Source organism: Elephantulus edwardii, unplaced genomic scaffold, assembly GCF_000299155.1.
Source record: "Elephantulus edwardii isolate Elephantulus edwardi_28Jun2011 unplaced genomic scaffold, EleEdw1.0 scaffold00044, whole genome shotgun sequence".
NCBI lineage: Eukaryota > Metazoa > Chordata > Mammalia > Macroscelidea > Macroscelididae > Elephantulus > Elephantulus edwardii.
Window position 1 is genome coordinate 17,878,226 of NW_006399794.1, and position 15,252 is coordinate 17,893,477.

The 15,252-nt window shown below is 43.6% G+C and overlaps 1 protein-coding gene across 1 annotated transcript in view; it reads right to left on the bottom strand.

Moving 5' to 3' along the window:
• Positions 1-15,252, bottom strand: part of ARRB1 (arrestin, beta 1) — a 110,742-nt gene that overhangs the window by 21,833 nt on the left and 73,657 nt on the right. Inside the window, exons 2-3 of the mRNA XM_006885584.1 lie at positions 3,309-3,339; positions 1,026-1,086 (exon numbers count right to left, since the gene is read on the bottom strand). Coding sequence (XP_006885646.1) covers positions 1,026-1,086; positions 3,309-3,339 — 92 coding nt within the window. The remainder of the gene's footprint in view (positions 1-1,025; positions 1,087-3,308; positions 3,340-15,252) is intronic.

Sequence of the window (15,252 nt, forward strand, 5' to 3'; positions counted from 1 at the left end):
TGGTTGACAGTTGTATTCTTTGAGTGTTTGATATATGTCCTTCCATAACTTTTATAGCACCTAAGGACATCCCATCTGGGGTCTGGCACATAGCATTGATAGCTGATGTGATGGCTAATAGTTTGCATTTACTTGGCTACATTGTCAGTGCTTTGACCAGCCACTAAACTGGTTGCTGCTTAGTCATGCAATGTCATGATCGAATGTAATAACCAATCAACCAATCGGTTAGAGGAGTTTCCATGTGGTATGATCTGCCTCAAAAACACAGATGGCTTGTGGGCGGGCTCTAAACCCTGCAATCTGTTCCTTCTCTGACCTCAGGTTCCTGGGATGTAAAGGTTCTAGCCTGCCACCTGATCTATGGATTTGGGACTTGCTAGCTCCCACAACTTTGTGAGTCATTTCCTTGAGTAAATCTTTATCTATCTATCTATCTATCTATCTATCTATCTATCCATCCATCCTATCCAACCATATAAGTAGAGAAAGATAAATACAGACATCTCACTAAGTTCTGCTTCCCTAGACAACCCAACTAGGATAGTTGCTGTTGAGTTGATTCCGATTCACAGTGGGCCCATGTGTGCTCAGTAGCATCCCCCTTCCAGAAGTCCCTCACCAGGCTTGTCTCCCAAAGCACCACCGGGTGGATTCAAACTTCCAGTCTTTCGGCTAGTGATTGAAGAGCTAACCTGTTTGGGCAGTCAGGGTCTCCATGGACTATAATTAGCCATACAAAAGGCTACAGCTACAGCCATCATTCTCATTGTCCTCCTCATCACCATTGTCTAGATGTCTTCCTACAATTTCCTCTCCCACTGTCTCCAGTTGAATGACAAAGTAGCTCTTTCAGTAAATGATTGCTGAATGAAGCTGCAAGCCCTCCCTTGCTCCAGTACTGCCACTTGGGCCCCCTGGGGACCCGGGAGCCATTCCTGGGCCACATCTGTATGTCCTTTCATGCAAGGGACCTGGCCAGCGCTGCCCACCCCAACCCTGCCCTCTTCCCTGCAGAGACTCACCCACTGGGTCCACGAGGTCAATGTGGTCCACAAAATCCCGCTTTCCCAGATAGACGGTGAGCTGGGGAGGAGAGGCACAGTGGGCATTATTGCCTGGAAGCTTGAACGACAATTCCCTGAGAAGCCTGGACCTAGAGGGAGCCCTGCAAATGATCCCTTAAACTCCTAGACCTCAGATATAGTCTTCATCTAAATCCTGGCCTAGGCTTAAACCTAACCCACCCACACACTAACTAACCCTTAAGAAAAGTTAAAAGTGGCAAGCTCTGATGGCCTAGTGGCAAGAAGCTGCACTGCAGTTCCAGAGGTGTGCAGTTTGAATCCACCAGATGCTCTGCTGGAGAAGGAGAGATAATCTCCTCCTGTACCAGTCAGATCTGATTTGATGGTACACACAAAAAAATGATAAATTTTTTTTAAAAAAGGTCAAACCATCCATTCTTCCCAAAACCCTATGTAGGAGCTGTTATTGTGTTCATTTTAGAGACGGGTACACTTAGGCCTGGAGAGCTGAAGGACACGATCTTCATGCTGAACACCATGGAAGACAGAGCAAAGTTGGCTGAGTTGCTTAGAGGATCAGAGACAGAAGGGAACATAGGACAGGCCAGGGGCACTGAGAACTCGAGGTGTTCTGAACACTACACTCTGTGCTCAGTAAGTCCTTGTCCGCCCTGTAGACTGCTGGGGACCCACTTACATGAGAAAGTCCTGAGGACCTATTTCCTGAGGCAGTGAGAGATCAGAAAGCCAGTGCCCCCTCAGCAGCCATACTTTAGAAGAGAACTCCGTATGTAGAACCCCAGCCCCTCAAAGTGTCATCCTAAATGCTCCCTGCTCCCTTGACAGTCCCTAAATCCCGAAGCCTCTACCTCTATCATATTTCACGAGTCCAACGCGGCTCTGCCAGCCCACAGCCACTTTTGCCCGGATTATTACACCAGCCCCCACCATAGTTGGCTGCCTGCAGCCTCACCCATGCTGGATCAGTTTTTCTCTTAGTGGACTGGCCATCCTTGAAAATGCAAATCTAATCACGCTGCTCCCCTCTAAAACTTTAATGGTTCCTCAGTGCCCAGAGAGGTAAGGATGACAAATGGGTTTCATTCCAAGTGCCAACCCTGATCGATTGGTAGGAGCTGCCTGGAGGCCTGGGCTGAGAAGCAAGCTAAGATGAAATTCAGCTGGGTAGGAAGGCATGACATGGCTGACTGGTGTGGTCTGCTGTGGGCACAGACGGGGCTATGGAGGCACCCGTGGTACCAACTGCCAAACCAGGTCGGGAATCAAAGCTCCTAAACTCAGCCGCAAGATTCTCCATTACACTCCTTGCAGCTTCCCCAAATCAGCTGCCAGATGCCTCTGCCTTCCTCCTGGCACTCTGAGATTGACTCGTTTGGGACTTGGGGGTCTTGTTGTTGGGGACCAAGTCCATTCACTACCCTCCTAGTGACCCTGCATCTTCGCGGGGTTTTCTGGGCTGCAATCTTTATGGAAGCAAACAGATCTTCCTACCACAGAGCCACTGGGTGGGTCTGAACCACCAACCTTTCCGTTTGCAGCCAAGCACTTAACCATTGTGTCTCCAGAGCCCTTTAAGCCCCTTCTTACTCTGTCTTGCTGGGAAATGCTGTCCTTGACCACCAGGCTCGGGCAGGCCCCTCTGTTCGCTCTTACAGCCCTGGTCTCCCTTGATCTCTCACTCACTGCTTCATATTAAAATGATCCGTGTCTGTGTCTGTCTCCTCACTTGGCTGTGAGTAGCTTCAGCGGTGCCTTATCCATCTCAGCACAACCTAACCCAATCCCCACTGGGCTCGGCCCGGACCTGGCAAGGAATGATGTCAGTAACTGAGAGGAGGGCAGGGAGGAGCCTGGGGCCCATGGAAATCAGGAAAAGGGGGCAGCCACTGGGAGCTGCCCTGGATAACTGGGGCCCCAGGCTCATACAAGAGGCTCACAGGGTGGTTTACACCAGGGAAATGGGGTCCCTGAGGTCCTCGGCTTGTGATGGATTTGTCACGCTGAGTCTCTCTACAAGAACGGGTCAGGTTAGATGGTCTCCCCTAGGGCCTGGGGCTTGGTACCTCCTGTTCTCTCTCTGATGGCAAGTTTCTGAGATGGCTGGCTGGGAGCGGGGATGGCTCCTAAGGTCAGAGCTGTACATGCAGCTCAGAGGGCAGCAATGAAGATGGTCAGTGGTGACACCATCCTCAGCTGTGCCAAGAGAGATACAACTGCTCAGGGCCAGGGAGGACTAGGCTATGGTTTTTACATACTCACCTTTCCATTTGGGCTCGCCTTCTTGAACACTCTGAAGAGAGAAGAAGAGAAGGCCAGGGTTAGCATATCCTGCCCAGGAGGAAGGTTCTGGCAGGTCATTCTGCGCCAAGGGCTCACAGGTACCATCCTGCCTAGAATCAGATCTTACCACGTCCACTATGGCAACAGTGCCCCCTGCAGACTGATGATCACACATTCAGCAGATGGCTTCAAAATCTGAACTGGCTCATGTCACTCCTTTGCACAAATCCTCCCAGCACACACAGAGAGTCTTGACCTCCGCTCCCTCTTGGTGTGACCTCTTACTACTCTCTCTCACTGCCCAGCCCCAGCTGTCTCCTTGCTGTTCCTCAGGAATAACAGGGGGGTTCTGATCCCTGGGCCTTTGCCCTAGCAGTCATCTCTGCCTGGGACACTTCTCTCTGATATCTGCTTACCCAACCCCATCATTCTGAGACTGCAACGTTTCCCCTACCCAGGGCTCACAATCTTTAGGATTTATAAATAAAAAACTGACTGTCTCATCTTTTTCCCCAAGGAGTGGATTTGAACCTCTCACCGGTGGGTTCATATCACACACCTTTTGGTTATCTGCCCAATCCTTAAACCACTGTACCACCAGGACTTCTGCACTAGACACATACATGTTTTAAGTGCATATTGAGAGAGAGTGTGGCTAGGTGGTTGGGGGATTTGTTAGCTCCTGCTGTGTAATCAATCTCATGTGTGATTATTGAAATCTTCTTTCTGCCATGAAGGCAGGGTTCCTGTTAGCCTTATTCATCTTGGAGATCCCAGATGCCTCTCCATGCTAATCCTATCCTCTCCTGGACTGGATCACATGCTAGGTACATGGCGACATCAGCACATTTATCCCCCTCAACTCCCTGAATAATATCCCATCATCCAAGAGAGGACTCCAAGGCTCAGTGAGGTAAATATCAAGCTCAACAGGCACAGTCATTTGTGCCTGAGTAGATAAGAGAGCCAGACCCTATTTCCGATTGCTCTTGTCCACACACATTCATTACCACTTGTCTGGCTCTTGCTGAGATTTGGGGTCAGGTGGCCTGAGTATCCTGGTAGGTGGCCTAGGTTGGGGCTGGCAGAATTGGTTCACAGGCTGGTGGCCAGAGAAGTGGCTCCCCAACCTCCCTTGGACAATATATTCACTGATGGTTGAATGAACAAAGAACCCACTGTCTTATTTAAGTGAGAAATTGAGGTCCAGGAAGGGGAGAGTGTATGCCTGTGGACATACAGCAAAGCATGGAACATGGAGCTGGACAGAGGCAAGTTCTCAACTCCCACAACGTCCTCGCTCTGCCGTCTGGAGCTTCCAGTAGCTCCTCCTGCCCTTGGTCTGTAGCTGGGTCTGGGAACCGAAAGCCCCCTTACCACCTATCGTGGGTCATCTAGTCCTGAATTTCTCAGATTAACCATTGGGAAGGAAAGGAGTGGAAGACAGACCAGATTTGAGAGAAGATATTGGAAGAGAGAGGAAAGATAGAAAGAGGGGAAGATTGGACTCCAGCCCTGAAGTGTGAAAAGAAAAGATGGAACTAACGCGGAAACAGTAACAAGGAGGAGGAGAGATAAACAGTCACAAATAGAGAGGGACAGAGAGATGGAGCAGAGACCATATGAGGCTGAGGGGGACCCATGGCGCCTGGATCCTTCCCCAGGAGCAGATCAGCAGGCCTCCAGGTGGGCAAGGCAGGGGAGGCCCACCAGGGTGGCCTAGCTAGGCTGCTCCTCTGAGAAGAACAAGGAGGTGGCATTGCCCCCATCAGTCTTAACCCTTTATTCTGGGGCCCCAAGGGGCCACTGTGGACCTGAGCTTCGCCTGCAAAGAAGGGCCTGGCACATCCGTTCCAACCTCCTCAAGAAGCCCTGGGCTCATCTCATAAATATTTATCAGTTTGGGGTGTGAAGATACCACAGTCAGCTGGAGTGTGATAATTGCTAAAGTGAGAAAAAAAAAAGATCACACGGTTTGGACCAGCTGGGGCTGGACTCACAGAGGAAGTGGCAGAAGTAGCACAGGCCGCAGGGACCCCAGCTGTTCCCAGAAGCCACAAGCCCCCACATCCCCCGAGAGCCCCAAATCTGAGAGAAAGCAGACAGCAGGCCAGAGGAGAAGGCATTCCAGAGACCCCTGAGAGGGGCAAGGGCATCCTAATCACAAGAGAAGACTGTGGGCAAGGCTGGAAGGACAGGAGAAAGAACTAGGTTTCATTGAGTACCTTATTCTCATAACACACTGTAAAGTAGATATTGTAATGCCCATTTACAACAATTAACTTGAGGCTCAGACAGTGGCAGTGATTTGGCCAGTGACACAAACCTAGCAAGAGGCCAAGTCAGGAATCAGACCCAATTGTGTCTCCCTGCCTCCTGTAGCTGTGTTCTTTCCAATAGCTCACTGCCTTCCAAAAGGTGTTTTTAAAACAGTATCAGGCATGACAGAAACAAGGGGAAGTGAGGTCAAGAGAGGGGAACAGAGGAAGAGGAGATGAAAGGTAGAGTGAGGGAGATGAGAAGGATAGGATGGGTGACAGGAAGCATGGTCAGCAATGGGGGTGACCTACCCCTCACTCAACCATACCGGCACCACCTCTTTCAGGAAGCGAAGGATGCTGATGGCTTCCTCAAACAACAGCAGCTGCTACAATCCCTGGAAGCTTGTTATACCCTAGCCATGCCTCTAAGTGTTTTTTCCAAAACAATCCCATTTCAGAGATGAGGAAACAGATGCTCAGCAAAGTGCAATGGACTCTCCCTATCTCCAGAATTCATGTCCTTTCCACTTGATCGCACAGCAGAGACCCTGTTTGAAGCAACTCCTATGGCATCCTCAGCCCCAGCACTCTCAAAAAAAAGAAAGAAAGAAAGAAACACCCCCTGGAGCGTCCACAACGGCAATACCACACAGATGGCCTCTATGGCATCTATCTGCCTGTCCACTTCAAAGGGCAAGAATAAATGCCCAAGATCGTGGCCATCCCCAAACTTCACAAACTATAGGGAAAACTAGGTTTCTTCTCCTAATTTCCTATCTGTACCCCACAAGCCTAATTCTAAATGCCAAGGCTGGATCTCCCACAAAAGAGCAGTAGGACCCAAGGTAGTTTAAGAAAAAGGATGGGGGTACAGTAAAGAGGGGGAAATCTCACGGGAAGGATGCGCAGGCAGGACGCATAGGGGCTGGAGCCAGGAACGGGGAAGCCATCAGATTCTCAGGCGGATGCGCTCTCTCCCCACCACTCCCTCTGGGGCAGCATGTTCTCTGGGCTGCGCTGCTCTCTTTGCGGCTGCTCCATTCTCTTTCTGTGAACCGGCCCTCTGCTTACTCAGGGCTTTTTTTCTCTTCCATCCGTTTGGCTTGCATGTGACTCTCACTTCAATTCTGTTTCTACTCTGCCTCTCAGCTCAGTATTCCACTCCCTAGTGGAATGGCCCAATTCCAAATTCCCAGGAGAGGAGTTTTGATTGGACAGCTCTGGTCAGGTGACTCCGTCCTGAGCCAATCAGTTGTACATAGGTGTGTCATGAGGCCCATGAGGCATGAGCAGAAGAGGGTCTCTAAGGCAATGTGTTACAAATCAGGACTCACAATCCTTAAAAAATAATAAAAAAACCCCGAAGTGTTCTCTCACCAAAGGACAGGTCAACTCAAAAGAAACTAAAAAAGACACAGAAGAACTATACAATCAGCCAACTTGACCACATAGACATAGTCTGGATACTTCAACCAACAAAATCTCAATTTACTTTCTTCTCAAGTGTACATGGTATATTTTCCAGAATTGACCACATATTAGGACACAATGCAAACCTCAACAAAGTAGAAAATACTAAAATAATACAATGAGTCTTCTCAGACCACTCAATGCCATAAAGCTTGAAATTAGCAAGAAGAGGATAAAAGAAAAAAGAACACCCATGTGGAAACTAAATAACACTTTGCTTGAGCACTACTGGGGTATAGAAGAAAAAAAAGAAAAGAAAAAGTTCCTGGAAACGACTGATAATGAAAATATATCATATTAAAACCTCTGGGATACAACTAAGGCAGTTCTAAGAGGTAAGTTCATAGCAATAACTAAACATATAAAAAGACAAGAAAGGAGCAAAATAAAGTATTTAGCTCAACACATCCAACAAATAGAAAAATAACAATAAACAAATCCCACAACCTCTAGAAAAAAGGAAGCTATAAAGATAGAGGCTGAAATCAGTGGGGTAGAAATCAGAAAAACAATTGAAATCATCAACAAAAACAGGAGCTATTTCTTCAAAAAGGTTACTAAAATGATTGGCAAACGTAGCAAAGGAAAAGACGCAAATAACTTGAATAAGAAATGAAAGAGGTGACATCACAACAGAACCAGATGAATCACAAAGAAGAAATTGAGCAGATCATAAAAGCACTACCCTACTCCTCCCTAAAAATGTCCTGGTCCAGACAGCTTCACAAGTGAATTCTATCAAACATTCAGAGATGAACCATCACCAATTCTGCTTAAATTATTTCATATAATAGAAAAAGAAGGACCACAAGAGTCATTCTATAAAGCAAGCATAACCCTTACACCAAAACCAGGCAAAGAAAGATAGGAAGAAAACAAACAAACAAAACCTATAGACAAGTATGCCTCATGAGCATAGAAGCAAATCTCCTGATCAATAGAATTCAACAGAACATACATAAATTGATCATGACTAAGTGGGATTCATAATAGGAATGCAGGGATGGCTTAACATTAAGAAAAACATTAATGTAATTCATGACATTAACAAAAGCAAAGAACAAGAACCACATGGTCCTACCAATTGATGCAGAAAAGGCCTTTGACAACATCTAACATCTTCCTGATTAAAACACTCAGCAAAATAGGAATAGAGGATAATTTCCTTAACATAGTGAAAAGTATATACACAAAACCAAAAGCCAGCATAATTCTCAATAGGAGAGACTAAAGCCATTCCTCTTGCAAACTGGGACCAGCAATACTGCCCATTAACACCACTCCTGTTAAATATTGTACTAGTAGTTCTAATTAGGTCAATAGGGCAAGAGAAGAAAATAAGAGACATCCAAATTGGCAACGTGGTGGTAAAATTGTTGCTATATGCAGAGGATATGATAATGTACACAGAAAATCCCAAAGACTCAACAAAAAACCTGTTGGGCCTACTAGACCAACTAAGATCTAGTAAGTCAACTAAGGTGGCAGGTTGCAAGATTAACATAGAAAAGTCAGTTGACTTTCAATATAACAACAAATAAAGCACAGAAAAGGAAACTAGGGGGAAAAATACCATTTATACCAACCACAAGATGAAATACTTAAGAATAAATGTAATAAAGACACAAAGGAAACTACAAAACTCTACTATAAGAAACCCAATTAAAGCTTTCTATGAAGATGGTGCCGAAAGCGAAGAAGGAAGCCTCTGCCCTCCCAAAACTGAAGCTAAAGCAAAGGCATTAAAGGTCAAGAAGGCGGTCCTGAAAGGCATCCACAGCCAAAAAAAAAGAAGATCCATTCGTCACCTACCTTCTGGCTGCCTAAGACGCTGGGACTCTGAAGGCAGCCCAAATACCCCCGGAAGAGCGCCCTCAGGAGAAACAAGCTTGACCACTATGCCATCATCAAATTTCCCCTGACCACTGAGTCAACCATGAAGAAGATAGAAGATTACAAGACACTTGTGTTCATTGTGGATGTCAAGGCCAACAAGCACCAAATTAAACAAGCTGTAAAGAAGCTCTATGACACTGATGTGGCTAAGGATTAGGCCTGATGGAGAGAAGAAGGCCTATGTTCAACTTGCTCCTGACTATGACACTTTGGATGTTGCCAACAAAATTGGGATCATCTAAACTGTGGTTGTGGTACTAGGGATATTATAGCTAATATTAGATGGATCTTGGCAGAAAGCAAAGAATACCAGAAGAATGTCTATCTGTTTCATTGACTATGCAAAGGTTTTTGACTGTGTGGATCACAACAAGCTGTGGCTGACTCTGAGAAGAATGGGAATCCCAGAACATTTGATTGTGCTAATGAGAAACCTATACTTGGACCAAGAGGCAGTCATCAGAACAGAGCAAGGAGACACTACATTGTTCAAAATCTAGACGGGGGTCCATCAGGGATGTATTCTGTGTCCATACCTTTTCAATCTGTATACATAACAGATCATCCAAGATGCTGGGCTGTACGAAGAGGAATGTGGCGTCAGGATTGGTGGAAGAGTCATCAACAACCTGCATTATGCAGATGACACAATCCTACTTGCTGGAACTGAGGAGGACCTGAAGCGCATGCTGCAGAGAAGGTCAAGGACTGCAGACTCCTATATCAATTGAAGCTCAACATCAAGAAAACAAAGATTCTCACCACTGGGCCAAGTGGCAGCATCAGTATGGATGGTGAAGAGATTGAGATAGTTAACAGTTTTAGTTTGCTTGGCTCCACAATCAACATTCTTGGTACCAGCAGCCAGGAATTCAAGAGACGAATTGCATTGGGAAAGTCAGCTGTGAGGGACCTCTCAAGAGTACTGAAGAGCAACAATGTCAGGCTGGAGACTAAGGTGCGCCTGATCTGGGCTATAGTCTTCGCAATTATGTGCTATGCATCAGAAAGTTGGACAGTGAATAGGGTTGATAGAAAGAGAATTGATGCCTTTGAGCTTTGGTGCTGGAGAAGAGTGTTGAATATACCATGGACTGCTAGGAAAACAAACAGGTTTGTCCTGGAGAAGGTGAAGCCAGAATGCTCGTTGGAGTCAAGGATTCTGAAGCTTCATCTGACATATTTTGGGCATGTTGCAAGGAGGGACTGGTCCTTGGAGAGAGACATCATGTTTGGCAGAGTGGAGGGGTGGCAAAGGAGAGGAAGACCTTCAATGAGATGGATCGATTCTGTGACTGAAGCAGTGGGAATAAGTGTGTTTGAGATGGCTAGGTTGGCACAGAATAGAACAGCGTTTAGAGCTCTTGTACATAGGGTTGCTATGAGTCACAAACGACTCGATGGCACATAACAACAACAACAACAAAACTGGGTCCAGTGGGCAAATTCTAAATAAAAATTTTTCTCACACACACACAAAAAAAGGAAACCTAATTAAAGATGGAAATGTGCCCCATCCATAGATAGGAAGACTTGACATTGTGAAAATGACAATCCTACCAAAAGCAATCCACAGGTTCAAAGCAATCCCAATACAGATAACAAATTTATTCTTCCAGGAGATAGAAACGGTAATCTCTAGTTTCATTTGGAAAGGAATGAGACCCAAAATATGCACACCTCTTCTGAAAAGCAAAAACGAAGTAGGAAGTATCTCACTCTCTGATCTCAAATCCTACTACACAGCTGTAATAATAAAAACAGCACAGTATTGGCACAATAACAGACACATAGATCAGTGGAATAGAATTGAGAACCCAGAAATCAATCCATCTACCTATGGCCAACTGATACTTGACGGGGGGTGGGGGACCAGTTAAAAGGAGAAACAACAGCCTCTTTAATAAATGGTGCTGGCAAAACTGAGCATCTACCTACACAAAACAAACAGGATCCACGTTTCACACTCAACAGAAAAATCAACTCAAAGTGGATCAGAGACCTCAAACTAAAACATCAAACCATAAATATAATAAGAAATAAAATGGGGAAAACTTAGAAAGCCCTAGTTTATGGCATAAACAGGCTTGCAAACATAGCCAAAAGTGCACAACCAGGAGAGGATAAAATTGACAAATGGGACTTTCTAAAATCACATCCCTGTGTCAAAAACTTTCTCCAATAGGGTGAAAAGAAACCCATACACTAGGGAAAACATTTGGTAACATTTAAGACAAGCATCTCATGACTAAAGTTTATATATAGGGCTTTAGAAGAAAAAGACTAGTGATGCAATCACAAAATGAGCAAAAGATATGAAAAGACTCTTCAAAGAGGAGAACAAGTGGATTGATAACAAACACATAAAGAAATGTGCAAATCAAAACAAAGAGATACCATCTCACTCCAACAGCATTAGCAAAGTTCAACAATACAACAAACAATAAACGTTGGAGAGGATGCAGAGAGATTGGAAATCTTATGCACTGCTGGTGGGATTGTAAAACGGTACAACTAATACAGAAAACTGTGGCATTTCCTTAAGAAACTAGAGATTAAAATCCCAGATGATTCAGCTTTTCCATTGCTAGGAATATATATACCTCAAGGAAAACAAGATTGAGACATGAATGAACACCTGTGTTTGTAACAGTATTATTCACAATATCAAGAAAATGGAAACAGCCCAAATGTCCATCAATAAACAACTGGATTGAGAAATTGTGGTACAGTCATACAACAGAATACTATGCAGCACTGAGGAACAATGATTTCACAAAATACTATATAACATGCGAGAGTCTGGAGCATATTATGCTGCATGAACTAACTCAGTCACATAAGGTTTAAGTATAGCAAAAGACCACTATTGTGAGAATAGGGGGATAACTGAGCAAGTTATGTAACAAATGTTCAAAAGGGGAAGGGACAACAGGGGGCAAAAGAAGGGGAAAGGGAGGAAATCACTAGGATAGCAGTGGGGGGGGTGTATAGGAATAAGAAAGATTCCATGAGGACTTGAAGAGAAGATAGAAAAATGGACATAGATCAATGTAATGTACACAAATTATTGTATAAAACACAATGTACATGAATGCTTGTAAGCAAGCCAAGGGGGAAAACACACACACACACACACACACACACACACACACACTCCGAAACAACTCTATTCTCTTGCAAAAGAAAACAAAATGTTGAATTCCAACCCAAAATGTCAGAAGTTCAGATCTACCATCTACTCTACAGAAGAAAGATGAGTCGGTTCCTCTCATAAAGATTTACAACCTTAGACACCTACCTGATGGCCTTGTCCTGAGTCAGAAACAACTTGAGTCAAAGGTAACAGGACTGACAGACTTATTACTGTGAAGTAGGAACTGACTCATAGCTGACCTTCCATTGGTTTTCGAAGGCTACAAATTGCATGGACATCCATTTTTAGCTTTTTCTGTCTTCTAACATCAATTTTGGTTTTTCTTTCTCCTATGTCTTTGTAATAACTTGTTTCCATTCACGGATGAGATCTTACATGTCACCCCATAATTCATCTGGTCTTAGATCATGGCTGTTCAATGCTTAAGAATGTTTTTCCCCTGAGACCATGGCTCATAGTGGGAGGCCTAGTCCTCTAGTAGCTGGGGGACAGGACTGAATATCCTGGCTGAGCCTAGCTTGGAGATCAGACCTGGGACAGGACTAGGTAAAACACTAGGAAGTTTGAGCCTGGGATTAGGGTAACAGGCTATCTACATGAAAAAGAATAAAGTTGGACCCCGACCTCACACTATATACAAAAGGTAACTCTAAATGGACCAAAGACCTAAAAAGAAAAGCCAAAGTGTAAAACATACAGAAGAAAATAAAGATGTCAACCTATATGATCTTGAAAGAGGCAACATCTTCTTAGATATGACACCCAAAATACAAGCAACAAAAGGGGAGGGGGAATACATGTGGTACCTCATAAAATGAAAAAATGCTGTGTTTCAAAGGTAACTAACAAAAAAGTAAAAAGGCTAGCCATTGATATCACATATCTCATAAGAGTCTACTATACAGAATAAAAGGGAGCTATGGTGACATAGTCTGCCAGGAGTTGTTCAGAAAACCAAAAGGTTGTGCCACTTGGGTGGTTCAAATCCACCAGTGAGTCTGAGGGAGAAAGATAGGCAATCTCCTTCCATGTAATTTACAGACTCAGAAACCTGCTAGACAAAGACAGCCAGAAATGCACAATCTGAAAGAGGATAAAATTGATGATTGGGGCCTTCTAAAGATTAAATTTCTGAGCACATAAAAAAACTTTTTCCAACAGGGTGAAAAGAAAAACTACCAACTGGGACCAAACGTTTGGCAATACCATATCAGACAATAGTCTCATAACAAAAGTCTACAGAATACTCCTGTGCCTCCACAAGAAAAAGACTGATAACCCAATTACAAAATGGACAAAAGATAGAATTTTCACAGAGGAAGGTAATAGAATGGCCAACAGACACATGAAGAAATGCTCAAAATCACTGGCAATAAGAGAGATGCAAATCAAAACCACAATGAGATACCATCTAACCCCAGTAGCAGTGGTAAAGTTTAACAGGGCAGCAAATAATAAATGTTGGAGAGGATGTGGTGAGACAGGAACTCTTATACATTGTTGGTGGGACTGTAAAATGGTATAACTGCTCTGGAAGGCAGTTTGACGCTTCGTCAAAAAGCTGAACAAAGAAATTCCTTATGACCCAGCTATTCCACTGCTTGGAATATACCCCAAGAAAATGAGAACTGAGGCACAAACAGAAACTTGTACACCAATGTTCATAGCAGCATTATTCACCATTAAAAGAATATGGAAACAGCCCAGGTGTCCAAACACAATCAAATGAATTGAGAAATTATGGTACATTCACATAATGAAATGCTATGCAGCATGCAAAACAATGACTTTGTAAATTACTACCTAACTTGCCAGGGACTGGAAAGCATTATCCTGAGTGAACTAACTCAATCGCATAAGGACAAATACTGTGTAAAATCATTAATATAGGCTTCTCTTCCATATTTTTCAAGGAAGAAGATCACTACCTATGGGATATAACTTTCTAATAAACGTATCTTTACTTTTCACCTTAAAAAAAAACCCAAACAACAAACCATTAACATAGAATGAACATGAGAATTCAAGAGGAGGGAGAGTAGAAGCAGAAGGATAAGGATGGGTGGTGTGGGGGCGGGGGGGAGTTAATCATAGTGAATTGCACAATTTAATGGGGGAGTGAAGGAAATGAGAAAGATAAGATGTGAAAAACAATATATTCAAACTTTGTAAATAAATCTGTATCATTTAAAATAATAATAAGAGAAACCTGCTAGAGAGTCTGTTATGAGTCAGTTCTAACTCAATGGCAACAAAAGAGTTTGAGATCCAGAATAAATAACTATTACAACTCAAAACCAAAAAGACAAAAGAAAAATGCCTCAGTATTAAAAACAGGGAAAGGATTTTAATAAACATTCCTTCAAAGAATATAAGCAAATGGTCAATAAGCACTTGAAATGATGCATGACATCACTAGTCAACAAGAAAATGTAAATCAAAATCATAATGAGATCCCATTCACACACACTAGGATGGTTATAATAAAGAGCAAAGACAGTAATGGGTCGGCAATGATGTGGAGAAATTAGAACTCTCATTATTGCTGATAGAAATGTAAAATGTTGCAGCTGCTTTGGAAAATAGGTAGGCATTTCCTCAAAATTGTTAAGAACAGAGTTATCATATAATCTAGGTGTCTAGCCAAGAGAATTGAAAACACATGTTCACACAAAAACTTCTCCTCGTGGCAGCATTATTCACAGTAGTCCCCTCTTCTTTTCTTTAAAAAGGAGAGACAACCCAGCGATACATTGATATTTTAAAAAAAAAAATAGGTACATACTCGCATAATATAGATACAATGTAATATTATTCAGTCATAAAAAAGGAATGAAGTACTAATTCATGTTTTGCCAAGAATGGATTTTGTAAACATTTTGCTAAGTGAAGAAAGTCAGACACAGAAGGCCACGTATTATAAGATTTTTTTTAAAAAAATTCTATAATAAGAGAGGCTAGAGAGCATTTTTTTAGTTAACTTATTCAGTCTCTTTTCAATCTGTATGCAGAACAGATCATCTGGGACGCTGGGCTGTGTGAGGAGGAATGTGGCATTAGGGTTGGTGGAAGAGTTATCAACAACCTGCGTTATGCAGATGACACAACCCTGCTTGCTGAAACTGAGGAGGACCTGAAG